Here is a 27,467-nt window from a genome sequence, read left to right on the forward strand (position 1 = left end):
CTCAGAAGTGTTTTCTGTGAAAGTGGGGGTTGTAGCACCTTGAATTCTGGGGCCTCATTCATTCCTAATTGTAGCACTTGGCCACCAGAATCTACCAACTTCCAGCTCTAGGGACTTAGGGTGTGGCCACTGCCGTACGCATCATCCCCTCTGCTCAGCATCCCTCTTTGCCTGGACTGTGCCAAGTCATCCAGTGGAGCCTTTGCATTTCTCCCAGTGCTTGCTGCTTGAGGTGGCCACACACATAGTGGGGACAGTGCTGTGCTGAGCATCGTAGTGGGGGAATCTAAGGGGAGCTCAGAGGCAGCCCTGAGCAGCCAAGCCCGGAAGACAGAGGAGGATTTAGGGTGGCTGAGTGGAGGAAGTGGAAGGATGCTCCAAGTGAGGAGAGCAGCAAGGACAGAGGCGCAGGGTGCTGTGTTCTGTGTCACTGGTGAACGGCTTTGTAGGTGGGAGTGCAGGGGTACTGTGGAGGGTCCTTCCCCCTAAGTCACTCTGTAAGCTTCTTGAGGACAAAGGACTGCCTGTCTACACAGAGCCTGGTGGAGTTACCCAGCAAAATAAATGTGTGAAATCATTGGTCAATCAGACAAGCCTGGGGAGACTGGATTCCCACCCAGGCTGTTTTCCGTTCATGTGGCCCCATAGCATCCCTTGCAACTTGGATGTCTGTGGGTCTCAGAACTCTAGGTCACTGCATCCATCCTAACATCTGGTGACTCAATAAGGGTAAGTTGTTTGGGGGTAGCTGAGGGATACCAGAAGGATCTTACAGGAGGCCCACAGATGAGCCTGATGAGGAGGGACAATGACATCCCAGGCAAAGGGACGGCACCGGTGAAGGCCTGGGAGTTTAAGGACTGATGGAGGAGAAATGGCAGAAGAGGGGTCAGAAAAGCAGGTCACAGAGTGCCTTGAAGGGGGTGTTTGGGCTTCAGCCTGACAGTGGGAGAGCGCCTCATGTTTGTGGCTTAGATCTGTGCTCTAAGAAGTCCCTCCTGTATTTGTTGGGCACCCCATGTGCCAGGTCCCGAGGACATCCAGCAGTGAACAAAGACCCTTCCATATTTTAGTGGGAAGAGGGATAAGAAACACAAAAAATAGGTGTACAGTAGAATATAATGTCAGGCTGGTATATGCAGTGAAGAAAAGTCAGGCAAGGCCTGTCCAAGAAGACACCGGAATGAAGTCTGGGAGCAAGCCATATGGATTTCTTAATGAAGAGTGTTCCAGGCAAAGGGCACTGGAGATAGAAGGGTTGGGGAGGGGGAAGCTGAGTGCATCTCCTGTATTCAGGGAACATCCCAGAGACCAGTGTAGCTAGAGTGATGCGAGTGAGGGGGAACAACATGAAGTTGGAGAGGAAACTGGGGGAGGAAACGGTGTAGGGGCTTACAGTCCATTACAGGGAGTCTGGATTTTATCCTAAGCATGATGGGATATCAAGATTTCAAAGAGGAATTGATATGACCTGACTTTAAAAAGATCAGAGTGGGGTGCCTGGGTGGCTCATTTGGTCAAACATCTGACTCTTGATGTTAGCTCAGGTAACCATCTCAGGGTCATGGGATTGAGCCACATGTCAGGCTCCACTCTCAGTATGGAGTCTGCTTGTCCTCCCTCTGCCCCTTCCCCACTATGCTCTCTCTCTGTTAAATAAAATAATTAAATCAAAAACAGACTGGCAGTGGTGTGGAAATGGCTTGCAGGGACAGGGATGAGAGCAGGGAGATGGGTTAGGAGACCATATGGACAAGGGCAGGAGAAAGACATCCCTGATGTCCTGGAGTGAGGGCAGTGTGGGGTGGATGCTGGTGCAGAGAATGAGAGCGAGGCCACTGGGATTCCAGAGCTATAGAGGAGGTAAGATCATGCTGACTTGCTGACTTAGTGCCAGGTAGAGAGGGAGAAGGTAAGGGTGACACCAGGAGGTTAAAGAGTGGGGATATTCTCACCACCCCTGCTTCCTCATTTTGTGAAGGGCAGATGGAAGTGTGGAGGGCAGAGTGGAACTGGGAGTAACCCTGAGCTTCAGCCTGAGAGGGGCCCCAGGTGGAGGCTGCTTTCTGACTTTTCCTGAGAATCCACGACGTTTTGCTCTCTTTCCTTCTCCACCCCCTGTACTTTTTTGGGAGCCACTTGCAGGTATTTCTCCATAGTTCCTGGTGGCAGGAGCTGAGGTTCAAGGCTTGGCCACTGGGGGGCAGGATAGAGCCAGGTTTCTCGAGTGTTGGACTCCCAGGAAACGGGAGTAGATTTCAGGGATGTACCTTTGGAGTGGGGATGGGGGTCTCTGCACTGTGGCACTTCCCTGTCAGGGCTGGCTGTGGATCCACTGGGCAAGGCCGTGGAAGCGCACAAAACTGGGGACACTTCCAGCTCTGCCCCAGAAGCTCTGCAGTCCCAGGAAGCAGAGGCCAGGTACAGATTCCTTTCTGGCATTGTCTTTGGGATCAATTGAGGTGAGGTATATATACAGTGCCCGACACACAGGAAGGCAGTTATACACAGGGACCCTGACTCACTCCTCTGGCCTCCGACCTGTTTATACATTCCATACTTTATGCTGCCTATTTGTCGCCTTCTTAATGACACATCTCGGTTACTACCTGGCTTTGCTCAGGCTGTTTGCCTTGTCTAGAAAGTTCTTTCTCAGGTCTCTGTGAATCTTCCCATTGGCTCTCAAGGGTCCAGTCTGAAGGAATTGCTTCTCAGAAGCCCTTACTGCCCTTTGTGTGTCCATCACACCCACTGCCCCGCACACCCACTTGTTGCTGGAGTCCTTCCCTCCACTGCATCAGAGAAGGGAGGGAAGCAGCTTTGATGTGGGCATCTCCTGGACTTTGCTCCCAGCTCAAGTCCCCAGGGCGCTTCAGCTTCCTCACCCTCAGTTTCTCCCCTGGGGCTTGGCAATGGAGGTCTGTGAAGGGGGGCTGATTACCTCTCACTCTTGCTCTGCCTTGCACAGGCCACCTACATCTACATGAAGGCCGCCTACCTCAGCATGTTTGGAAAGGAGGATTACAAGCCGTTCGGGGATGATGAAGTGGAGTTGTTTAGGTGGGTCCTAGGTCTCAGCCACATCCGCCCACAGCCACCCTGAGCTGTGGGCACCAGGGAGGGAGGTGGTGGGCTTCTTAACTCCCCTCCCCTGGCTCTGAGCTCCCTGACGCTCCCCCAGGATCGCCCCATGTGCCTCCTTCCCTTGCACCACCACCACTGCCAGCTGCTGCTTGTTCCAGCCCTTTGAATCTGTTCAGAGGCACCCCCCCCACCCCCAAGAAAGTGGTTTTGTCAACATCCTTTCCACTGAGCCGCCTTCTTCTGGTCAGTAGGATAGATGTGGACACTGAGGTTCAGAGAGGCCCCTTCTGCTGAGTTAGACTGCTATTCTCAAGCTCAGTAGAGGACCAAAATGTGGGAATCAAACAGGATCAAATCCAGCCTCTGCTGTTTCTTAGCTATAGCACTGTTAACAATTTCAGCAGCTATAAAATGGGAATAACCACTTCTGCTTTGCAGGGTTGTTTTGTGAATCAAATAGAAACTATGTTGAAGAGCCTGGTGAGGGGCCTGGAACCACTAAATTGCAGCTGTTTTTCTTGTTATCTCTGCTGCTGTTTGCCTTCCGCAAAGGGTCTAGAGCAGGGCTCAGCCTCAGCAGGCTGAGGAAGGAGCCTCAGGCCTTCTTCCAGTCAGGGGTGAGGGCTGACCCCAACTTGGAGACCTGGGAGTGGTGGTAACCTGAGCTTCCTGCTAACTGCTGTCACAATGGCAGGGTGTTTATATTTACCAAGTGCCTCCACTTCTCCATCTCATAGCTCTTCCAGAAAGTCTGGGAAGGTAAGTATCTATGGGGGAGGAAGGATCATTTTCCTTCCATATTTTTAGGATCTTGGTTAGAAACTGGCTGAGATACTCCCCCTACTCCTAAGAATAAAAGATTAACAGGAGAAAAATAAACCAGAGTTTAATAACATGTATATCTTGTTTACATGGGAGAGACCCAGGAAAAGAGTTACTGAAATGGCCCAAGCCATCACCTTAAACATCATCCCCAGCTAAAGATAACAGAAGATGTTGGGAGGGTGGGGAGCCAATTCTGGGAGGTTTTCAGGCAAAGCAAAGTAAAGGAGGATAAGGTAGTCCTGCAGATCAAGTCCGCTCTCTCCTTTAAGAGCTTCTAGGGCTTTAAAAAAAAAAAAAAGTTTCTAGGGCTTATCATTATCCTCTTCCAGGTAGAAGAGAAGCCCTTATAAATGGAAAATCTCGCTTATAAATGTAATTGTCTCTTACGAAAGGGCAGCTGCTACTAGGTTTTCAGAGCTTTTCCTGTATCTACTATTTCTTAGCCTAAAATAGTCCTTGTGCCAAAGAGCCATATTTTGGGGTGACAAATTCTGCTCCCCTTCATATCACTGTCTCAAATTCAGAGATAATGGGGGCCCAGAGAGGTTCCACAGTGAATAACCGGGGGAGGTGTTTGGCAGGGAAATTCTCAACTTGATCCAGCTGGATGGCTCAGGCTGAGGGTCACAGCCACACCCAGCAACTGTGGCAGAAATTGGGAGGGTGGGAATGGAGCTGGGTGGGTGAGGCCCCAGATGTGGAGGCTTGCCTAGATACACACATTACTCTGCCCTTGGAAACAGCTAAGGAGGCCGCAACTCACGTGGCAAGTTCATTAAAGGTTTGAGCTGTGTGGTTGTGGGCAGGTCTTTCTCTGGGTGTTAATCTCCCCTGTGAAACTGGGGTCAGACTTCTGCTGGGCCTTCTGGAAATGAGGCCCAAGAGTGGAAGCAAGACAACTAGCAAAGCAGGCCTGGGGTGTTTGCTGACATTCTCACCTCTGCCCCCTGGTGTGGAGCCCTCTTACCTAGCCTCAGGAAGTGGTCAGGTTTGTGGGCAGGCCCTGTGATAGAAGGCCACAGCCACGGGTTGTGAGTCCAACACAGTCCCTCATATAAACTGGGGAAACTGAGGCCCAGAGAGGAGCCAAGCAGAGGCTGGGCAGGCTGGAAATTTCAGTCCTCTCTAGCTTTTTCTTCCCCTCATCTCTTTCACAGAGCAGTGCCTGGCCTAAAGCTCAAGATTGCTGGGAAATCTCTACCTACAGAGAAGTTTGCTATCCGGAAGTCCAGACGCTACCTCTCTCCCAAACCGATCTCATTGCCAATCCCTGCTCTGGTGGGTAGGAGGGTCTAGACTGTCCCAGTACTTGTTTGGGACTGTGGGGATTAGCTGAAAGCCAGAGATACTGCTAAGGCCAGGGGGAGTGGTTGGGGGAGAAAGACCTTCATGCCTCAGGGCCTGGAAAGGATTTCACAGTTTACCTGGGACTGTGAGGGAAGCATACAAATAGGCCTGACCAGACCCGGCCTGAGGCAGTACTGGTATGGTGGGGGCAGGGAGACAGGTAAGCAGGCTTCAGCTGCCTCAAGGTGAAAGAGTAGGCCCACACCCCTGTGCGCAGGGTAGGGCATCACTCAGCTGTTTGTGTTCCCACCCGTCCATTTCAGTTTTATCACAGGATTGTAATGGTTTACTCTGTCCCCCTCACTGGACCAAGTCTCCGGCCTGGGACCATGTTACAGTCAACTCTGTAGTAAACAAGCTGACTGTGTTACTGGGTGCTGACTGTTCTTTACACCCATTGCCTTATTTGATCCTTACAACAACCCTGAGTATCAGATGCTGGTGGTATCCCCATTTTACAGAAGGGGAAAGGCCTAATAGATAAGGAGAAAGATAAAATTTCTAATACATAGTAAGATATAAGTAGAAAGATAAAATAACTTACCTAGGTCACACAGCTAGTGAGTTGAAGAGTTAGAATTTAAACCTAGAATGGTTCTAGAGCCCAGATTCTGAACCACCGTTACGCTAATTCCACGCATGATTTTGACAGGCATCAATTTGAGAAGTTTCTAGCTTGTTAAGAGTCTTTGTTATTCAGATACTAAGGTAGCCAGAAAAGTGGAAAGGGAACTGCTTTTTTCTGGTCCTGGCTCCACTATTCACTGAACATGTGCTTGCCCTTGGATAGGGTTCCCCTTCCCTTAATGGAAAATTAGGAATGATAATTGTCCATTTCATATAGCAGTAATGGGAACTAGCTGATTAACTGTGTTAAATATTTTATGAATCAAAATCATATTTCCCAAACTATAATAGTCTATAAAATACTATTTATGCCTAAAATAGTTTCAGTGATTAAATATATTTGGGAAAGACTGGCCTAAACAAGGTTTATACACTGTGGACTTTTTGGAGCCTTTATATAAAACATATAGGTAAGTTTCCAAGAATAAGCTTGAAGATGATTTTCCCTCTAACTAATTTGGCCACAGACCTCTTTTTTTTTTTTTTTTTTTTTTAAAGATTTTATTTATTTGAGAGAGAGACAGTGAGAGAGAGCATGAGCAAGGAGAAGGTCAGAGAGCAAAGCAGACTCCCCATGGAGCTGGGAGCCTGATGCGGGACTCGATCCCGGGACTCTGGGATCATGACCTGGGCCGAAGGCAGTCGTCCAACCAACTGAGCCACCCAGGCGTCCCAGACCTCTTTTTTTTGAAGGAACATTTGCTAACTTGGGACCATATACACCATTTGAGGAATACTGATTCTAATCTTAAATTCCCTCCCTATAACAAAGTAACAAGAACCAAAACAATAACATCTTTTTAGAACTTTTTGTATGCAAATCACCTTCACATCTATTGCCTGGGTTCATAGTTTAGGAAATGCTGATGGAATGACTATAAATGAACATTTAGTATTCTGAGATTCCTGGCAGTTGAAGCAAAGAAAGGAATCAGTTTGTGTTGCATAGTTTTCATGATGGTAACTCAAGCGCAGTGCCTTGGGGGAAGAGAAACAGGGTGACAGTCTTAACAGCAACTGGAAATCCCGAAGTGCTTAAATAAAGATAGCTCTTCCAATATGGGAGGTCCTGTCAGACTAGCAGGGAGGAGGACTTCCTGGAGAAAGTCCTGTGGATCACAGCCTGGTCCTCAAAGTTTGGGGGAAGAGTCTGGACACAGAGAGGTTGGGAAAGAGCATGATAACCACCGAAGGAGGCCATGAGCAGAGGAGTAGTTTAAAAACTATGTGCAGCTCCCTGCCATGACCCCTTCGAGCCCATAACTTCATAGGCTGGACTGAAATTTGTCATAAAGGATTAGAGATAGAAGGGCCTTTAGTGATCCTCTGGATCTGCGCTGCCCATTTTACACCTGGGGAAACTGAGGGCCCACTGGGGAGGAAACCTTTGGACTGACTTGCTCCCCTGCCTTCAGGAAATGATGTACATTTGGAATGGCTACGCTGTGATTGGGAAGCAGCCGGAACTCACAGACGGGATACTTGGGATTATCACCAAGGCTGAAGAGATGCTGGAAAAGGGTCCAGGTGACTAATCCCGGCCCTTGAGCCTGCCAGGCTGAGTCAGATCATAGATCTTTATAGTTAAAGGTTCCTGCTACTAAAAATGTCCTTCCTTCCTTCTCTATCACGGTTAACAGTCCTTTGGCTTTCTAAGACTGAGCTTCAGTGGCAGCTTCTCCAAGCTGTCCCTTGTCCCCAGTTAGGGTCAAAGTCTCCTCTGGGCTCTCCTTCAAGTCAATCCTGATCTCACTACATTGTCACTGTCTCGGTATCTGTCCTTCCCAGATGTGAGCTTCCTGAAGACAGAGACCATGTGTGAATTACCTCTCTATCCCCAGGGTCCAGCAGAGTAGGGACTCCATGACTAACTGTTAGAGAAATAAGCCTGTCTTCTTCCCTTATTCTTAGAGAATGAGTACTCAGTGGATGATGAGTGCTTGGTGAAGCTGCTAAAAGGCCTCTGTCTGAAATACCTGGGCCGTGTCCAGGAAGCTGAGGAGAATTTCAGGAGCATCTCTTCCAAGTAAGTGCCTCTGCATCTGCTCCCACTCCAGGTGGCCTTCTGCTGGGCCCATGTCTCCTGGGCAGAATTGGCAGGTTCTCTCCTTTCTCACATGCACTCCATAGCTTGACCCTAGCCTGCCCGCATTCACTAACTACACTTGTACCAGTGTCTGTTCTGTGCCAGGATCCTTGCTGGGCACAGATCATTCAGACCTCATTCCCTGGGGCCATCAGATTGCCAACTGCAGGAGTCCATCCACACTGAAGTTTCAGGTGAATGGTGCCTCGAGTTTGTAATTCAGTTCCACGCTTGAGGAGCACAACTGTTACAGACAGCTATAGACAACACAATCTGGTATGATCAGGGCTGTGTTACAGGAAAAGTAGGGAGGACAGCAGGTGCTCTGAGGAGGGACTTGAACATAATGCAAGATACCAAGAAAGGTTTTCCAGGGATGCCATATTAACTGGGAAGTTTATCAGGCAGAGAAAGGAAAGCAGGAATTTTAAGTGGAGTAGGTAGAGCATGTACAAATGCCCAGACACAGGAAAAAAACCCAAGTTTGGGGTTACAGTGATTTGGTCTTTCCCTTCCTGGATGAAGTTATAGAGGGAAAGGTTACAGATGAAATAAGGGGGGCTAGACTGAAAAGGGCCTGGATGTTTTACTTACAAGGCTGAACTTTATCTTGTAGACAGAAAAGATCAGGAAGGTATTGAGCAGGGCAGATTTAGGTTTTAAAAGAGTATCTCTGGGGCAGCATGGAGGGTGGGTCAGAAGGGCCAGTCTAGGGACAGTAGACTTCCTAATTTAGTAGAACATTTAACCTGGACAAAGGGGGTTGGGGACAGAGGTGGGCATGGGGTAAGGACATGGGATGAACCATAAATTGTCAGGGAACTGGGGCCCTAGGTGCAGAGAACTGGAAGGCTCTCCTGTGGATCAGAAGCCTTTCTATGGCTATGTAGTGGGAGCCTTCCCCAACTAGGATTCATTATCTGGAAACCCCACCTGAAGGCATGGATTAGATCCTTCTACTTGGGCAAGGCTTGGGAAGACTCTGAAGACTATCTCAGGGGCAGAGCCTGTAAGCCATGTCCTTCTCTGTCCCATAGTGAAAAGAAGATTAAATATGACCACTACTTGATCCCAAACGCCCTGCTGGAGCTGGCCCTACTGTTTATGGAGCAAGGCAGAAACGAAGAGGCTGTCAAACTCTTGGAAACTGCCAAGTAAGGCGTGGTTAGCGTGGTCTGTCCTTTATGCGCCCCCGCCCCTCCCCAGCTCAGATCACCTTGGCTGGGGGGAAGGAGCACAGGCAGCAGACAGGGAGCATGCTGGTAAGGACATTAGGGCAGTCCAGAGGCTGGGCCTGTGTCCCTGGGAACCCAGTTCTCTCCTGGTATAGGGAGGCTTCTTCAATTTGCCATAAGGACTGGAATCCCAGAAACAGGGAGTGAATTACCCAGGGTCATACCACAAGCTAACTACTGGCCTGGTAGGAAGACCTGGGTTTCCTGCCTTCTAGCCCCACAGATTTATTTCTTAAAATCATTCCTGAAAGCTTGGTGACTCAACAGGAGTAAGAGTGGCTCCACAGGGTACAATACCAAGGTGAGGGGCTACACATCCTTTCTGTTTCTATTGGACAAGGCCCAACTCTTTCTTTGGACAGTTTTAAGCATCTGAAAATCTTCCTTGGCCTGGTAGTTTCTTACAGTTCAGATTGAAGGAAAAGCACTCCTTAGAGCAGCTTTATATGCCTGATTCTCTGGTCTTTTCCAGGCAAAACTACAAGAATTACTCCATGGAGTCAAGGACACATTTTAGAATCCAGGCAGCTATACTCCAAGCCAAGTCTTCTCTAGAAAATGGCAACAGATCCATGGTCTCATCAGTGTCCTTGTAGTTTTATGCAGCACTCCCAGGCTGGAAGACAGAGACAGCTGGACAGAGCTCCTGGAAACATTTCAAAAAGATCCCCTCCCCCTGCCCTACCTTTGGGGTCCACCGGTGCTCCAGGGATGGCATGACATAGGTATCCATGCAGAAGGGAAGCCGGCATTTTCACCAGTGTGGCCAAGGGCCTTTACCAAGGACAGAGCAGGTAGAGCCCTCTGCCTGCCCTATTACACATACGGGTACTTGTTTTTCACTGTGATGTTTAAGAGAATGTATGAACAGTTTACATTTTCCTTAGAAATATATTAATGGGATCACAGTTGGCTAAAAAAACAAACACCACCACCTGTAAATCTTTGTTTTAACCCACACTGATCTGGAGGTAAACCTATTTATGATACTTTTCAAAATTCAGCAATGTCTCCACTTCCAGGGCCAGAAGGGCCATCAGGGCTTCTGAGGGTTGGGTGTAGAGGTTGCACACTGACACCCACTACCTTACTACTTACTCTTCATTTCCACTCCCTTAGTCACTATCCAATTTAAAACAAAATTGAATGGAAATTACTTCACTAAAAAGACACTTGAGTTCTTCTGTAGGAAAAAGAGAAAAAAGTCAATCTTTATCGGTAAGAAATGGGAGTTGCTGAGGCCTCACAGAAGGGGGGCTGTGTGGCCCTTTCTATGCCAAAGCCAAGAGGGAAGGTTCTCAGACACCAGTCCACATCCTCACTGTATGCCACACTGAAACTAGGAGTAATTTACAAAACAAGATTCTTTTGTACTTCACTATGAGGTACATTTTATTTACTGACAACATTTTTCTTAGAATGGTTATTCCTGGCCTGTTGTGTATGTTTTAGATTTTTCATTTAAGAGAAAGGAGATATTTAAGTAATAAAACATATACTTAAGAGATCATGCAACATTTATTTCAGTAAAATGTGTTGCTTGAATTCTTGGGCAAGGCAGAAGGTCTGATCAGAAGCCATATGGCCCAGGTATGTTTTATTTAGACAACATGATGCCTTAAATGTTTTTAAAATAACTTAACATTTAAAAATGGGGAGATTTCACAAATAAATCTGGTTTCTGGACTCTTATTTAAGAAGAAAATCTAATCTGGTGACATTGGGCTCATCCCTATAAGACAATAAGGTAATCAGTTGGAACTGGGTAGAGGCTACTCTAAACACTTACATTACCCTTCTGTCCCTAAAAGCATCTGAATTTTCAAACTCTGGGGCTGTTACAGTAAAAACTCAGTGGCCAGACACCAAGCTTACCATTCACAGCCTAATGACAGCATACGATTTCCCTGAAGGAAAAAAATCATGTATATAGTAAATATGCATCTGTGAAATGTGACTCCTAAAATACATGAATGCAATTTCTGTAAAGGAAAGAACCACAAACAACTTTAACAATCTTCCAGCATTGCTGGATTTTTAGCAAACTTCTGAATTTGCCACGGGCTGGGTAGATTAATCTATTAACATTTTCAACTAGCTTTCTGTGAAGTCACAGGTTTTAAGTAAAGCAATATTCTCATTAGGAAAACAAAGCAGGAAACCCTCAATCAAGATCTTTTGCACTTAGGGCATAAATGCTATTAAAAATTTTTCTCATTAGACTACACCCAAGAATGCTCTCCACCGACAGCAAGCCCTCTGTAAGCTTGCTCTCTAAAGCCTGTATTCTGGGAGACCAGCCTCTTCTAGGTTGTTAGGCAGGGCAGGGTGAGAGGAATGACTAGAACCAGGCTGCTGAATAAGGGTGGCCTTCTGTGGTTCCTTCACATATTGGAAGGCTAATACCTACTGCTGTATTTAAAAAAAACAAAACAACAACAAAAAAAAAACCCAGAAAAAAACAGCACACAGGATATACCAAGCACAGCTTGCAAAATTGGAGTTAGCAAAAAAACTTTTCTTTAAACATTCATTATAGGCACTTTTATTTTAAAAAAATTTATGCCAGGATGGTTTCCTTGTCAATGTTATTACTGATTTCCTGCTGGGCTTCATTAATTAGCTTATGTCACCTTACCTCTGTCTTGTCACAGCTACAGTCTGGCTGGTAAGAGCAATCAGTGGGTTTTGTCTCCTTTATCCCCCCTGCAGCTTGAGATAGTCTATTAAAAACATGTTTGTGAAATTGGGTGAAAATGTCAGGTGTCTAACATCGTATCCTTGTGTGGAAGCTTTGAAGGTGAAAATTCTGTCCTGGGCTTCTTGTTCTATCTTCTTTTAGCCATTTCTGGTTGTTAATTCTCTTAATAGTACAGAGCTTTCCAGCACATATGCCCTGGAGAGGCAACTATCAGGTGGAGAATCCTGGCCTAGAAGTAAGGAGGCCTGAATTTCTAGTCCCTGCTTTATTACTAATTTTCATAAGTAACCTTGGGAAAGTTATGGGCCTGCTCAAAAATTAATAATTTGCACTAGATTAAGGCTCTTTCCTGCTGTCAGTGGTTCTGATTCTGACTCTGGTCAACTATATTTTTGGATTTTCATATCCAGAGTAAGACAAGAGATAGACACCTCCCTACATTTTGCCAAAGCCTTATATACCTAAGCAACTCAACCAGAAATTATAGGCTTTCTCAATCAAAGGTCTCTATAGTAGCCCAGCACACTTGGAGAGCAAATATCTTCATTTGGGTAAAGTCTAAAACCCTATTACACAGAAGAATCCACCATTAAGAAGCAGCAACTGTGTAACATGATCTAAATAGAACCTCAACAAAGGAAAGTCTACCTCTGCCTCTCACTGGTCACAGGCCCTTAGACTTACAGGGTGGCTGCCAGCAGTGTGCTGGTCCCTATCAGCTCTCCCATGTGTTGGCAGGATTCCCTACTCCTTATCTCTCAAGTCAGAATGGGAGTGTTTCCAAGACAGCTTTCGTCATTCACAGCAAAAAGTCATAACCTGACACCAAAGCCAGGACCCTCAAAGGCCAATGCCAACACAAGACTTGGCTGAGGCCCAGGTGGACGAGTTCCAGCAACTGAAGAACAGCACCAGGAGGTTTTCAGAAAGCCTCAGCCTGCTGAGTGCTTGAATCATGGAGAAAAAAAAAAACCCAGAGGGGCTTTTCTCTGGAGCTACTCCCAAGTTTATTTCTTCTAAGATGATGAGGACTAGACAGTCTTTTCCTTTGCTTCAAATTTAAAGCCTAACAGCCTTTCAACAACTGTTTCCTTACTCTTTAGCACCATCAAATGAATTCACTAATGAGAGGTGCTTAGATTCTGAAAACCAAGAAAAATGGCAACTTCTCATACATACAACCTCAGATGCAGCTTTCTAAGTTTGGAAAATGACTTTTTTTTACGCTTTGGTTAGCATGAGCTCTTTTGAAATCAAGTGCAAAGTTCATCACGACCCAACAGATTAAGTCTGCAAACAAGGAACCTCATTTTGGGGCTTGAAAAATCCATTTCTAAATGAGGAATGTATGAATTGCTTCTAGTATATAAAGCCAACTGTAAAGTGACAAAATATAACAGAGCCCTTCCTTTGGGAAGACAATTACTAAAGATTGCTCTGAACTTCTAAAAGCTGACATTAGAGTTTAATCAAATACATCACAGCTAACACCTCACATATAAATGGACTGGGTTTTAATTTTCCTCACATCATTAGTAAATCATTCAGAACACCAGATACTATATGCTTTGGGTGGAAAAACAGCTAATATTAAGTGCTCACTGTTTACCTCTTGCTAGTCTAAGCACTTTACATGTATGTAATTCTCATAACTATATGAAGTAGGGACTATTACAGATGAGAAAACTGAGACACAGGTTAAATAACTTGCCTAAGATCACAAAGATATGCAGCAGAAAGTTTTTACACCAGGCAGCTGAATTCTAAACCCCATGCTTTGCTGAACTACTTTTCAAACTGTAAAATTTATCAGTTTAATGTTGGATCTGACTTATATTGACCTCTGGGCCACTATTAAGGATGGAAAAGGTACTGGCTAATAGCTCAAACACCAGAAATCCTTTGCTTCGAACACATGGAGCATTCTGTCTGTGTGGCATGATTCTGGAATTGGCGGAGTGGAGCCCATTTCCATACCTCTAGAATGGACCAGTGCTGGAGACGAATCTCAATGTCTTTGATAGTATAATCCAGTCTTCCCAATTCACACAATGTTTAAGACTTGGTTCTGGATCCTAAATGACAAGGTGAACTATTATGAGGCCTCCCTGAGAAAAGCTGGGCTCATTATTTTTGCAAAGCCAACAAATCTTATAAGCATTCAGAGTTTACCCATAGGACCAGACTCTTGAGGCAAACCCTCAGTTACCTTTTTCAACTTCTTTTTCTCATGGACAAGAAATCTGGAGCAACTGATGTTGCTCTGATGATGCTCTGTTGCACTATAACACTGATGTTCTAGAAGGGGTTCAAACCATACAGGTGCTACTCCTCCTTTGATCCCAATCAGTTTTAGATGCTTAAAGTCTATACCTTATTGATAATGCTGCTTCATTCATAGGCAGAGAAAAGCAAACTTTCTATGGAAGCATCCAAAGATTACTAAATCTTCCAGTGGACAGTAACTCTTCTCAAGGAAAAAAAATGTGAAGGACAGTTAGTATCTCTCCTAAAGTTGCCTTGAAAACTTTATGAAAACAGTAAATGGTTTTAGTCTGTCAGCAACATAAATCAGATGGATCCAGCTGTTGTCCTGAGCTAATGCCTGTTGCTCAGAGTGATAAAACAAACAAGAACAATGTGAATAATTAAAACATGCAGATAAATCCAAATCCTTTTTGTACAGTTTTGCTGAAGTCCCTAACAAAAATTTTATGGATCAGGAAATGGGTTGAAGAGGGACTTGTGGATTTTCTGTTTCCAAGCTAAAGAGTAAGGAAATAGCAAAAGGTAAAATGGAAAAGCGAAGTCTGGATATTTGTATCTGGACAATCAACCTCTGAATAATCAGCGAGCACTCAGTCATGCAGTTATTTTTTTAAACGACCACTATATGATTTATAGAAGGACTGGGGAGAATTAAGTGGGTTAATCATTTTTTGTGGGATGTTTTTAGACCCACAGGCTCTCAGAAAACAAATTACAAAGTATATTTAAGTTAAATTGCCAAAATACATGTACCTCACACAATTTATTAACATCTGTATGTCATTTTAATATAAACCTTAATGTGTTGTAATGTAACCCCTAGGAGCTTAAAAAAAGGGTTCTTTTTCTCTAGTAAAAATAATTCTTAATGTACAGAGCTAAATAAATAGCCCACTTAACGTTCCTTCAGTACCTAAAATTAACTTGCTATATCTTTCAAACCACCCAGAAAAAGTACTATTTTAAGATGTTTATATTATACAACCAAACATTTACAGTTACTCCATGAAATCCTTATATTTCACTTGAATTACTACATAAAAGCCATAAATCTGAATTGTGAGCATTAAACCACTGCCTAACCATAGGCAAATACATGTTTTCACCTACAGAACTGAGAAAAAAAAATTTTCAGAGACCATTTTTAATGGCTCTCAGGAAATTCTCATTTAATAGTAGTAGGTCAATCCGTAATTACATTCAATGCAACAATGAAAATTTAATAGCTGGACATTTTACTCTATACTTTATTTAACAAGCATTTATTAATAAGCACCTAGGTTTTGTGTACATCTTTAAGGGAAAAAAATGTATTTAAATACATGAATGGGTAAATCCAGTCTTTAAACAGGCAGGCTAGCCTAGTACTTATGGATTCATTTCTGAAGGGAACAGGAACACGGCCTTCATGATTAGAAAAGGCATGAAATTTATGGAAATGAGACCTCAGTGGCCAAATATTTAGGAACTGAGACTTAGAGGGAAGAAATTAGAAGGAATTCAACTAAGTCCCCAAAGGGTTAATATAACACAGTCAGGAAGAACAGCTTAGGATCATGATGGCTCTTAAGCCCATACTTCCCATGATGGAGATATTCTGAACAGCCTGTGTCTTAGGGGAAGTGTAGTTGAGTGTTAAGATTAGTGCAGGGGAGCTAGTAAAGAGGATACAGAAGGAAGGATTTTAAACTATCTTCTCTGACTTTCTCCCATCCAGGAAAAGAGTAGATGATTTTTACATTCAGTAAGTAAATTTAAAAGTACTTGAAATACTAACCAATCCAACTTTTCTGATGTCCACTAATTTCAAAATTAAAGGCTTACAAAATTAGTTGAGGTTACTACAGTGGCTGCAAGTATAATCAGTTGGCTCTGAGAAACTGCTAGGCAATGCCTTTAAGCAGGGGTAACCACCCAACTGCCTACATTTTGGAATCCTGTCCAAACTTACCTTCTTTATTGTTTACCATTTTAGTCTCAAGGAGTATAAGCAGGTCTGCTTTTGACTACTGTCACTCCTTTTTTAAAATGCATGCTTCCTTATGATGAAGCTTTGTATGACAAGAATGTTAACACAATGCTCACTGTATTCTATAAATCATATTGGCTTATATTACACAGGAGACACCAGTAGTAGGGGGAATGTTCTCCTGATTTAAGAAATTCCCTATAAAGAACACTCAGAGAATGGAAAAGGTTTTTTGTGAACCAAAGTATTTCAACTTGTTGGGTGTACACTTAAAAGATTCTTTTACTATTTCCTGGTCAGGCTTTTCATATATTTCAAATCCTACAGCCAACCTTGAACACATCTTGCCCAAATCTAAAAGTTGCACCTATAATTTAGCTTCAGAAAATTTGAAGCTATCAAGCTTCTAAACTTATGATTAGATGGTATTAAATACCACACCATAAAAAAATCTTCCCAAAAAGTTTACAGAACTAGAGATTAAATTTATACATTGTTTAAAATTTATACACCATTTTCAAGAAAGGACTAGATAATTTGGGGAATATTCTTATGTAATCAACTCTAACCGTAGCCCTTTATAACTGTATTATAACTTTATTTAACTTAGTAAAAGCCAAAATTGATAGTTCTTAACATGGTGTATGGAAATCAAAATTAAAGAATACAAAGTACCTTAAAATTTTTTTCAGCTCAATACTAGTTCCTTCAATATTACTGCCAAACTTCTGCAAAAAAAGCCTTGCAATAAAGACTAATAGCAACATAAGATGATTTTTTTTTAAGTTCACTTACCAATTTTAACAATCTAGAAAAAAGGAAAGTCTGATTATAATACTTGATGACACAGACATCATGTATAAGTAGAAAACACAAGGATAAAAAAAATTATCACTGAAAATATTGCACAACTTCAGGTTTTCCTCCAAATTTGCTTTATGTAATTGGGTGGATATAAATTAATGAACAAAAACTTAAGCAAGATACATGTAACAATTTAACAGAACCTGATAATCTAATTTTCAATTTTCTCAAATTCATCTTTAAGTCTTTCCGTCATGGGGCTCATAAGAAAATTAACCAACATATGGATACTACATTCTAATGTCAAATCTTTAAGAAGTACTTATGGCATATTCAATTCCTCTAAAATGCAATTATGAAGAACCCTCAAGATACTTGTGTTTTGTATGTAGAAAAGTGTTAGAGTCAAATATTCAACTCAATATAAAATAAGAAACATTTCTGATTTGTTAGATTGAGATTGCTTCTCCTTTTGCTACTGAATGATTCTTAGTTGTAATCACTGAGCTGAACAAATAAGTCACCTTTGAGTACATAAGGAAAAATAAACACATGCTAAATGGATAAAACATTACAAACTACATCTTTACTAGACCATCTCTACCTCTAACACTTCAGAAGCTTAGAGATTTAGAGTGCTCTTACATTAACTGCAAGAAAAAGGAGAAATTCCCTCTTCGAGATCACAACTATGAAGTCATGTGGTTATACAAATTCTGCATTTGTGTGCAAAACATGAAATACGTTTATCTTAATTCTCCCTGCTTACTTGTCAGTCAGCCAGCAGGACTTTCCTTTCCAAGAAACAGAGACTGAGATGTGTTTTATATAACTTCAATAACCTCAGCACTACAATAAGAGATGCAGTATCCTTTTGCTATGGTTCAAGACAGTAAGGGAAGGAGGTCACAAGAATAAATCAAAATTATTACAACTGAGCAACTTTTCTCAGTTTCACCATGGTGCCACTTTCATTTTACATAAGCATGGTGGCATAATTCGAGCTCAATAAATCAGAAATCTTAATATTTAAAATTTACCTTGACTTTTAATTACCATATTAACAATCAAAATAATTAGATAAAACACATAGGAAAGGGTAATATTAAACCCCCCTTTACTAGAGTTGGTTTCTTGACATTAACTCAGTTTTTTATAGAAAAGGGATAGTGCATCTCAGTTTGCTTACAAGCTAGGAGATCACTTTGAATTCTGCATTTCCTAACTGCAAACAGATATAGCACTTACAACAGGTTATAAATAAACTGGTTTTCAAGCATAGAGCCAGCCCCAACGATAATACACTATTTAAAAAGACCTAAGGCAATGAATTCCATTTCCAATGGAAAAAAAGAACTGTGCAAACAAGCTTAAAACTACTTTTTTTGTGCCAGTGTTATAAAATGTAGCTTTTAATAAAACCTTGACCCAAATGCCAGCAACTTCAGAAAAGAATTTGGGTGGGGGGGAAAAAGAGAGTTATTTCATTTAGGAAAAACAACCACTATCTTTTTCCTAATCTTCAACACACACAATTTAAACATATACAGCTGCTGTAACACTTTACACAATTCCTATGTACTGGAGCATAACAAGATCTAAATACAATTATATTTTTAAACACTGGGTCAAGGCTTTACATAAAAATACCATCCTACTTTTCCCCCTAGATTTCTAAAATATCACGTATTTTTTTCCCCAACATCTGCAGCCATTCAGGAATTTTTAGGAAACTTTTGTGCATGATCTTAATTCCTAATCCCTGGCTCTTTGGGCTCAGTGACAAAAGATCAAAACCACCAAATATGATGGTTCACTTGAAGTCAGACCAGAGACCCTGGCTCAATTAGTCTCGTAGGACGAAAGCAGTGCTGCATCAACCGGCTCCATGCAAGAGGGGCACGTGAAGGATCTCATCAACCAGTCATCTATACAGTCCAGGTGATAGATGTGCATGCACGGCAGAAATCGAATCGGGTCCCCATAAACAAAGTCCATCATACAGATAACACACCTGTTGGGGGTGAGGGAGAGAAATCAGAAAACATTTTTAGAGAAGTGATCTATCTAGAATACTCTTTAAAATCCCATTACAAAGACTGTTCATCTGAACAGATGAAAATGGCTTGCCTGTCATCCTACCAAAGCATGCAAACTGATTTTTTTCTAATGAGCATTAATCCAACAATCTCTTATTTTGATCCCCTGGAAATCTGCACAAGTTTGACAGCTATGAACAGAGCAAAGAGAAACAGAGCGACCACCTGGGGATCAAGTCCATTCCTAGAACTGTGCTTACAAAAACAGTGACATGAAGAAGAATGTGATGCTTCAGGTGGGAAGCCATCAGATTAACTTCATGTGAACTCAGTTTTTGGTGTAAGCCCAGGAGTAAGATAGTATTCATTTTAATAACTATATGTAAAAACCACCACTAATTTCAGTCTACTTACTGGACTGCTGTAGCTAAAGATCTCTTTATTAACCCTAGTTTCAAGTTCACGGAATTCTACAGGTTTAAGAAGCAACCCAATGACAGAGTATTTCAGAAGTCAGTATTCAGGACAAGTTATTATCTTACATACTAGCACTAAATGGTGCTATGACTCAAAGAGCCAAGCATCAACATAGTAAATTAGATTATGTCTTTGTTGGCAAGACCATTCTCAACCTAAAAGGAGAATGTCCTCATTAGGAATTCTCAAGACAATGAGCTCTCAGGACAAAAACTTCCCAAAAGTAAAATATCATATTCAAATCACCTGTCTTACTTATTCCTCAAATTAAAAATAGATATAAGATCTTCCTCATCACTAAAACTCCTTAATTTTAATAGCTGCATAATCTACCAGAGTACTCCTATGCCACAATCTACTTAACTATAGTTCTACTCTAAATAAAACCATGGTGAATATCTTGTGTATAAAGCTAGGATAGATCTCTGTCTCAAAGTGTACAGACCTGAGAAGGTCCTTGACATGTTGCCAAATTGCTTTCCCAAGGCCACCAGCATACTCATGCAGGTGGATCATTTTTAACTGAAATCAACTGTCATCCACATGGACGCAAACAATATACAAAACGGTCAGAAATTCACACCATTTCTTAGCTATTTTTTACTGAAAATTCTTAATTGTTGTATCCCAAAATTCTTTTGCATAAACTGATTATATTAAATATCCAACTTCTAATATGCAGGAGAATATTTTCAAAAGCAAATCTCTGGAGATAGACCTTTGAAACATGTGTAAATTTATTAAAACTTACTCCCGGATCTTTTTTTCTGATCCATCCCTTCCAGGGTCATAAACTCCTTTAGGCAGATGTTGTATAAGGCCTATTCTTTGAGCTATCCTAATTTGTTCCTCTTCAGTCAGCTGAGTTGCTAGGCGAGTCTGGCTAGGTGTTGGATGATAGACCGGAACTGGAACTTGTTCCTAAATTTTAAAAAATAGAGAAAATAATTATTTTTTAAACATCTATTTTCCGGGGGTAATGTTTTCCTTGTTTCTTCTTTTTTTGGCTTAGTGGGTGAGAGGGGACCTCGGAGAGGTTGGTTGGGCTAGTGTGCAGTACTATGAGATTGTTTTACTCTGCCTTAACTTTAGCATACCTAACCAAGATATAAAGGATAAAAACAGGGGTGGCTGGGTGGCTGGGTCAGTTAAGGATCTGTCTACAGCTCAGGTCATGATCCTAGGATCCTGAGATCAAGCCCCACATCAGGTTCTCTGCTTAGTGGGGAGATTGCTTCTTCCTTTCCCTCTGCCCCCCACTCATGCTTGCTCTCTCTCAAGTAATTTTTTTAAAGTATCTTTAAAAAAGGGATAAAAACACAATGTTCACTGAAAAACTCACATGGAATGCTGTGTGAAGTATTTCCACATGAAAGCCACATATCCCCAATATAATGTTCCTGATACACAAATACAGTAATTTATCTATTGATCTATCAGGAACAATACATAAATAAAATGGACTGTATTCAATATTCTTTGTAGGCTGTATTCTGTATTCAACAGAGCTCTCTAGTCCCTGTATATCATTATTTATGTTAAAAGTGGTCATTATAGACTCCTATTTGTAAATATTTTCCCCCATATAGACAACCTTAAATTTATTTGGAATGGCTGGATATTATCACAATAACCTTTTTGTAAAATTCCTTTTAAGCTTTTGGATACATATATGGATATGACAAGTGAGCCGAATGAGGCCACCCTTCCTCCCAAATGGAAAATATAAGTTTTTAGGCGATGTAAATAACCTCCATAATTATCCAGAACATCAACTGAAGCTGCTTCGAATTAATGGCTTTTGTATGGAAAATAATTGAGAGCACCCACAATGGGAAAGTTTAAAAGGGTTCACAAATATAAATATCCTTTCCAAAGAGAAATTTTAGGAGGTCTCAGATACATAAAAGTTAGGCTCAGATACTCAATATTTAATTCAAGGAAAATGAGACTTTTCCACAGTCTCTTAACATACCACTCTGTCCCTTTAAACTAGCCTTATTCATAAACACTCCTTTATTGACAGCAGAGTTTATCAAAGGCAGAACAGCATTAGACTTCAAATATTTCTCTCTCTATATATACAATGGAATACTACCAGCTATCAAAAAAATGAAATCTTGTCATTTGCAACAATGTGGATGGAACTAGAGGATACTATGCTAAGTGAAATAGGAAAATCAGAGAAAGACAATTATCATATGATCTCACTCATATGTGGAATTAAAACAGAGTGATGAGCACTGGGCGTTATATGCAACTACTGAACTGCTGAACACTACATCAAAAACTAATGATGTGCTAATGTTGGTTAATTGAACATAATAAATTCTGAAATAAAAAACCAAAACAGGATCATAGGGGAAGGGAGGGAAAAAAACAAGACAAAGAGAGGGAGACAAATCCTCTTAATCATCAGAAAGAGACTCAATCATCAGAAACAAACTGAGGGTTGCTGGTAGGTAGGGGGGTAAGAGAGTGGGGTAACTAGACGGACATTAAGGAGGGCATGAGATGTAATGAGCACTGGGTATTATATAAGACTGATGAATCAAAAAAGACTGATGAATCACTGAACTCTACCTCTGAAACTAATAACACACTATATGTTAATTAACTGAATTTAAATAAATACCCTCCAAAAAGGACTTTAAATATTCCTTTTCTGAGATTTAGAACGAATGTTTAATTAAAGATCTCAAAACCCAGTAAACCCTTTATCAAATAATCAAGAGTATATCCTCTGGTGCAAATAAAATGCCAGTAGTTAAAAGTATCATGTGTTCTGAATTTCCAACATCAAATCATTAATGTTATAAGTACTTTCATACTTCTACCTCATCATGTGAATGCTTATCAGAAGTATATGTGATATCTAAATATTCACTTAATGCATACTACATAGAAAGATGATACCATATTATTAAAAGTATGGCTCTTTGATCCAGATAACCTTAGCTCAAGTCATTTACCTCCACTTAACAGAGAAACCTCATTTAAGCTGTTTAACCCAGCTGGATTAGATTCTACCTATTAGGGTTGCTATAAAGCTTAAATGAGGAATACTCAACCTTAAAGTGGCAGGAAGTTAAATGAGTATAGGTATTACAACTACTAATATCACATTCAAAGAGCTATTATCTATTGCTGCAGGAAACTAAGCTGTTTCCTTTAAGTTCCATGCCTTTCCATCTTACTGCCTTAGCTTTTGCTATCCCTCCTACCTTTCTCTGAAGTCCAATGGTCCAAATTATACCTTGTCCAGCAGTTTGTTGATACGAAATGAAGCCTTCCCAATCCTCCTCTCTACCACCCAATACTGACAGTTTCTAGCCTCAGCTTAATTACATAAGTGTTGCGTACCTATACGAGAAATAGGAATATTATACAGACTACAGTGAAACTTCAGTTAACCTGTGCAGTCATATGAAAAAAAGACTGTGGGGGCACCTGAGTGGCTCAGTGGGTTAAAGCCTCTGCCTTCAGCTCAGGTCATGATCCCAGGGTCCTGGGATCGAGCCCGCATCGGGCTCTCTGCTCAGTGCGGAGCCTGCTTCCACCTCTCTCTCTGCCTGCCTCTCTGCCTACTTGGGATCTCTCTCTGTCAGATAAATAAATAAAATCTTAAAAAAAAAAAAAAAAAAAAAAAGACTTAATTCTTCTAGCTTTTCCAGGAAAGTCAAGTACCAAACTGACTGTATTTCTCTATTATGGCTTGAAAGCTTTTAGCCCTGTGTATCTGTAGCACTATGAGCACAGGCAATTTTTCTTTATAAACATTTTTTAAAATGCATACTTCCTTTTAAAATAGTTTTGTACTTACAAAAATTTTCAGTTCGTAGCTCAAATTCAGAATCTGTTACATGCAACATGTATATTAAAACCCTAGTTTATACACTAGAAAAATAACTGTTGAGCAGGTTTTATAGTGCATATAAAACTTATATGACCCTTTGGTCTTTAATGATCATAAAAATGACTGTTGTATCTTTGGTTTATATACCTTTTCAAGGTTTTTAAACCTAGTAGGCAAACTTTCAATGTAGAAAAGTTTTATGGTTAAGTCAAAAAACTTTGCAACTTACTAGCTATAGGACCCTGTACACACGGCACATGGCTGCTCAGTTGGTAGAGCATGTGGCTCTTGATCTTGGGGTAAGGAATTCAAGCTCCATGTTGAACCTACTTTAAATAAATATTAAGACTCTCCCCATGTTGTTTTAACCTCTCTGAACCTCAGTTTCTTCATGTGTACAGTACTAAAAGCACTGTAAGAATAAACTGGGAAGTCCAAGTGTTGTCCCTCGTACAGTACAAGATACACACGAGAAAGCTCTTTAAGAGGTGCCTGGATGGCTCAGTCAGTTAAGTGTCCGACTCTTGATTTTGGCTCAGGTCATGATCTCAGGGTCATGGGAGTCCGCCTGTCCCTCTTTCTCTGCTTGCCCATCCCTTATCATACTCTCTCAAATAAAAATCTTAAAAATAAAACAAAAAACCTCATTAAATAAACGTTAGCTATTATTGCAGCTCTACTATTATATGACTACGGAATAATATCTCAATATTTAAGAAATGGACTGGACTATGCAGAGAGAGGTAGGTAAAAGTTAAAAAATGAATCTTAGAATTCATCTAAGACCAACTTTCTCATTTTATAGGCCTAAACTTGCCTACAGTCATGTAATTACTGACAATATTACAATCAGAATTTTGGTCTCCCTTTTAAGTCAGTAAATTCTACTATCGCATTCCTGGTTGCCAGAGAGCAAGGAGACTCTGCCAGTTAAATGATTTGGCTTGTGTCCATTTATATTACTTTGAAGAATAGTACACTGAAATGACATTTTAAGAAAACCACAACACATGGCATAGTTCTTTATAAATGGTTCTATAAAGGTTTATCATCTGTGATAAAGGTTTAATTTCAGTGACTTCTAGAATTTAAGAATTTCAAAGAATATCAAATCCATCCTAAATTGCCCCTGTAAAACATGCTATAACTGACAGAAAAATAAACTCCAAAGTCTAATCATAACTTCCCATCTGTCCTTTGATTCCAACTACTGAGGACTACTTCAGTAAGGTTACTAAAGTTCAGAGGTCAAATTCTGCAACTAGAGGGCAGTTTCTCCTCATTTTCACTTTGGGATTTCTGTTCTCTGGTATCACTTTCTTAAACTACCTATTCTAAAGAGGTAATATGGCCTACTAATCCTACGGGTTTTTTGAGCAACAGAACTATCTTGTTCAGAGTAATCTTATTTATAATTACAATATTTAAAACTGAGCTACAGTAGTGGAATGGGGCTGGAATGGAATGTGTCCTAGGAGGGATGAGGATCCCTATTCCACCCCCTTACGTGGGGCATGTTTGCAGAATCACAGAAATCAATGGAACACAGTTTTTAAAAACACTGCTATCCAAGAATATGGGACTGTTTTTTTTTTTTTTAAAGATTTTATTTATTTATTTGACAGAGAGAGATCACAAGTAGGCAGAGAGGCAGGCAGAGAGAGAGAGAGAGGAGGAAGCAGGCTCCCCGCCGAGCAGAGAGCCCGATGCGGGACTCGATCCCAGGACCCTGAGCCAAAGGCAGCGGCTTAACCCACTGAGCCACCCAGGCGCCCCGGGACTGTTTTTTTTTTTTTTTGACAGACAGAGATCACAAGTAGGCAGAGAGGCAGGCATATAGAGAGAGGAGGAAGCAGGCTCCCTGCTGAGCAGAGAGCCTGATGCAGGGCTCGATCCCAGGACCCTGGGATCATGACCTGAGCTGAGGGTAGAGGCTTTTAGCTACTGAGCCACCCAGGTGCCCCAAGAATATGGGACTTTTAACGTAAAAAATTAAATTATAAGACTGGAGCCTGTTACTTACTATGGTCACTGTTAATATCTTTAGCAGTCTCTATCTTTGAATAAAAATAATAGCACCACTTTACAGGGTGATGATACAATCATAAGATAACAAAGAGCTTTATAAATGTCAACATTTCCAAGTTATTCTAACCATTTGTTTTCTCCCCATCACCAGTGACTCTGGTTTGCAGACTTTAAGCTAACAGCTATTGTCCCTGGCTCTCTGGCTTGTCCCCGAATACAAATTCTTTGACCTCTGTTAAGACTCCTGCCAGGCTGGAGTTTTTCAACCCTTGGGTTACCACTTCCAGATGAGGCTACTCTCCTGTTTCTCAGTCCCAGTCCACCTGACTAGGTGGCACAAGATGACACATAGAAGTCACACTGGAAAAACTGGTACAAGACTATGTGTAATAAGGGTCTCCAAAATCCCTGAACATACCTACTACAAACAAAGAATTTGTTTTAGAGGTAATAATCTCTAAGCATGTACTTTAAGAGGCTATATTTCCTTGGTCTTATGGTTCATATGTGTACAGAGAAGAAAGAATAGAAAAGGAAAGCTCTACTTAATGAAGAAACATATTAATAGATATTAAAAATAAAACCCCTAAAAAAAAATAACCCCCCTATCTTTTAATTATATATATATTATGGATGTATTTCTTTGGTATTTTTTATTAAACCAAAGGAACCCTCTAAGCACTACCGAGATATTTAAAATGATTCAACATACTAATTTCAATTTATATACCTTTACAGAAAGCTATAGAGGGAATGAAATGACTTAAGAATTGCTGATATTTTAAAGATGGATATGGCCTCACTGTTCTGTTTAACATGTCCATCTTACTTTAATTTCCATCATACTTGTTAAAATGGCTTGTTGTATGAGTTACTATTTACAGACTAGAGATCCAATGGTATTTTCTAGGTAGCAAGATGGAATCTTACTTCTAAAGTCAGCTGGAAGACAGTGAATGGAAGATAAGACATGGATAGTAAAAAAGCCAATTTTTAAGAGATATGGATTCTGGGACAGTTCTCACCATTTCCTAATTGATGGCTCACTACCTAAACACTGTCTAAATAATATGATTTATGCTGAACATCTGCTTCCCTCCTGGGAGTCTGGAATTTTAGTATGCCCTAAGCAATGGGTGCCTACTCAGTATTTTCGGGTCCCCTGGTAAGACAACCCTTGACACATACTGGCAGAACTCAATGCTGGGGAAATTAAGTGTATCCTGTGTGACTCCACTATGAGAGGATCCTTGGAAACTTGTGCCTGTTTCCTATGAACTCATGCTCCTTTTTCCTTTGCTGATTTTGATTTGTATTCTTTTGCCACAGTAAATCAGAGCTATGATTACAACTATATGCTAGGTGCTGTGAATCCTCCTATGAAATAGAAGAATAATCTACATAACGTTCAGAGTGATGAATAATTCTCACATTGACTCCTTCCTTTTCAGTTTATTTGGCCACATTCATTAGAAATTCTTCTTTGTGGTGGGGTGCCTGGGTGGGTGAGTTGGTTAAGCCTATGCCTTCAGCTCAGGTCATGATTTCTGGGTTCTGGGATTGAGCCCTGCATCAGGTTCTCTGTTCAGCAGGGAGCCTGCTTCTCCTCTCTCTCTGCCTGCCTCTCTGCCTACTTGTGATCTCTGGCTCGCTCTCTCTGTCAAATAAATAAAATCTTTAAAAAAAAAAAGAAGAAATTCTTCTTTGTGGAAAAAAATTCTATGTGAAAATGGTATGTTCTGACAATGGTGGTTACACAGTTATTTGTGATTTATTCCTTTACTCAAAGTAAATTTTAAAAGATCCCTGAAGGAACTATTATTTTGAACATTACTTAGCATACAGAAAAACACTTTTAAGATAGAGATGTTGTTTTGTGCTGAACTGTGTCCCCTAAAATTCCTATGTTGAAGTCCTAATCCCCAGTATCTCAGAATATGACTGCATTTGGAATCACTAATGTGACTGATTTTGTCTTGGCCTCTCTTCCTGTCCTACACCCTTCACTTAATAATTATGTCCATGGAGACAAAGAAAATTACCACTTCAATATAAATGATTCACAAGTTTATATTCCAGTCTAAATCTCTTTAAAATTTTTTAAAAAGATTTTATTTATTT

General features: G+C 41.2%; 2 protein-coding genes across 11 annotated transcripts in view; one reads left to right on the plus strand and one right to left on the minus strand.

The window, feature by feature from the left end:
- The window catches only part of TTC39A (tetratricopeptide repeat domain 39A), a 52,613-nt gene extending 39,736 nt beyond the window's left edge, over positions 1-12,877 (plus strand). For all 10 annotated transcript variants that reach the window (XM_032361174.1, XM_032361177.1, XM_032361178.1 and 7 more), the window contains exons 13-18: positions 2,969-3,060; positions 5,067-5,187; positions 7,299-7,410; positions 7,795-7,909; positions 9,007-9,123; positions 9,677-12,877. In XM_032361174.1, the coding sequence (XP_032217065.1) occupies positions 2,969-3,060; positions 5,067-5,187; positions 7,299-7,410; positions 7,795-7,909; positions 9,007-9,123; positions 9,677-9,800 (681 nt within the window). In that variant the 3' untranslated portion in view covers positions 9,801-12,877. The remainder of the gene's footprint in view (positions 1-2,968; positions 3,061-5,066; positions 5,188-7,298; positions 7,411-7,794; positions 7,910-9,006; positions 9,124-9,676) is intronic.
- Positions 12,878-15,317: 2,440 nt separating this feature from the next.
- Positions 15,318-27,467, minus strand: part of RNF11 (ring finger protein 11) — a 42,350-nt gene continuing 30,200 nt past the window's right edge. Inside the window, exons 2-3 of the mRNA XM_032361184.1 lie at positions 20,214-20,383; positions 15,318-18,960 (exon numbers count right to left, since the gene is read on the minus strand). Coding sequence (XP_032217075.1) covers positions 18,789-18,960; positions 20,214-20,383 — 342 coding nt within the window. The 3' untranslated portion in view covers positions 15,318-18,788. The remainder of the gene's footprint in view (positions 18,961-20,213; positions 20,384-27,467) is intronic.

The sequence above is a fragment of the Mustela erminea genome, chromosome 10, assembly GCF_009829155.1.
Source record: "Mustela erminea isolate mMusErm1 chromosome 10, mMusErm1.Pri, whole genome shotgun sequence".
Classification (NCBI taxonomy): Eukaryota; Metazoa; Chordata; class Mammalia; order Carnivora; family Mustelidae; genus Mustela; species Mustela erminea.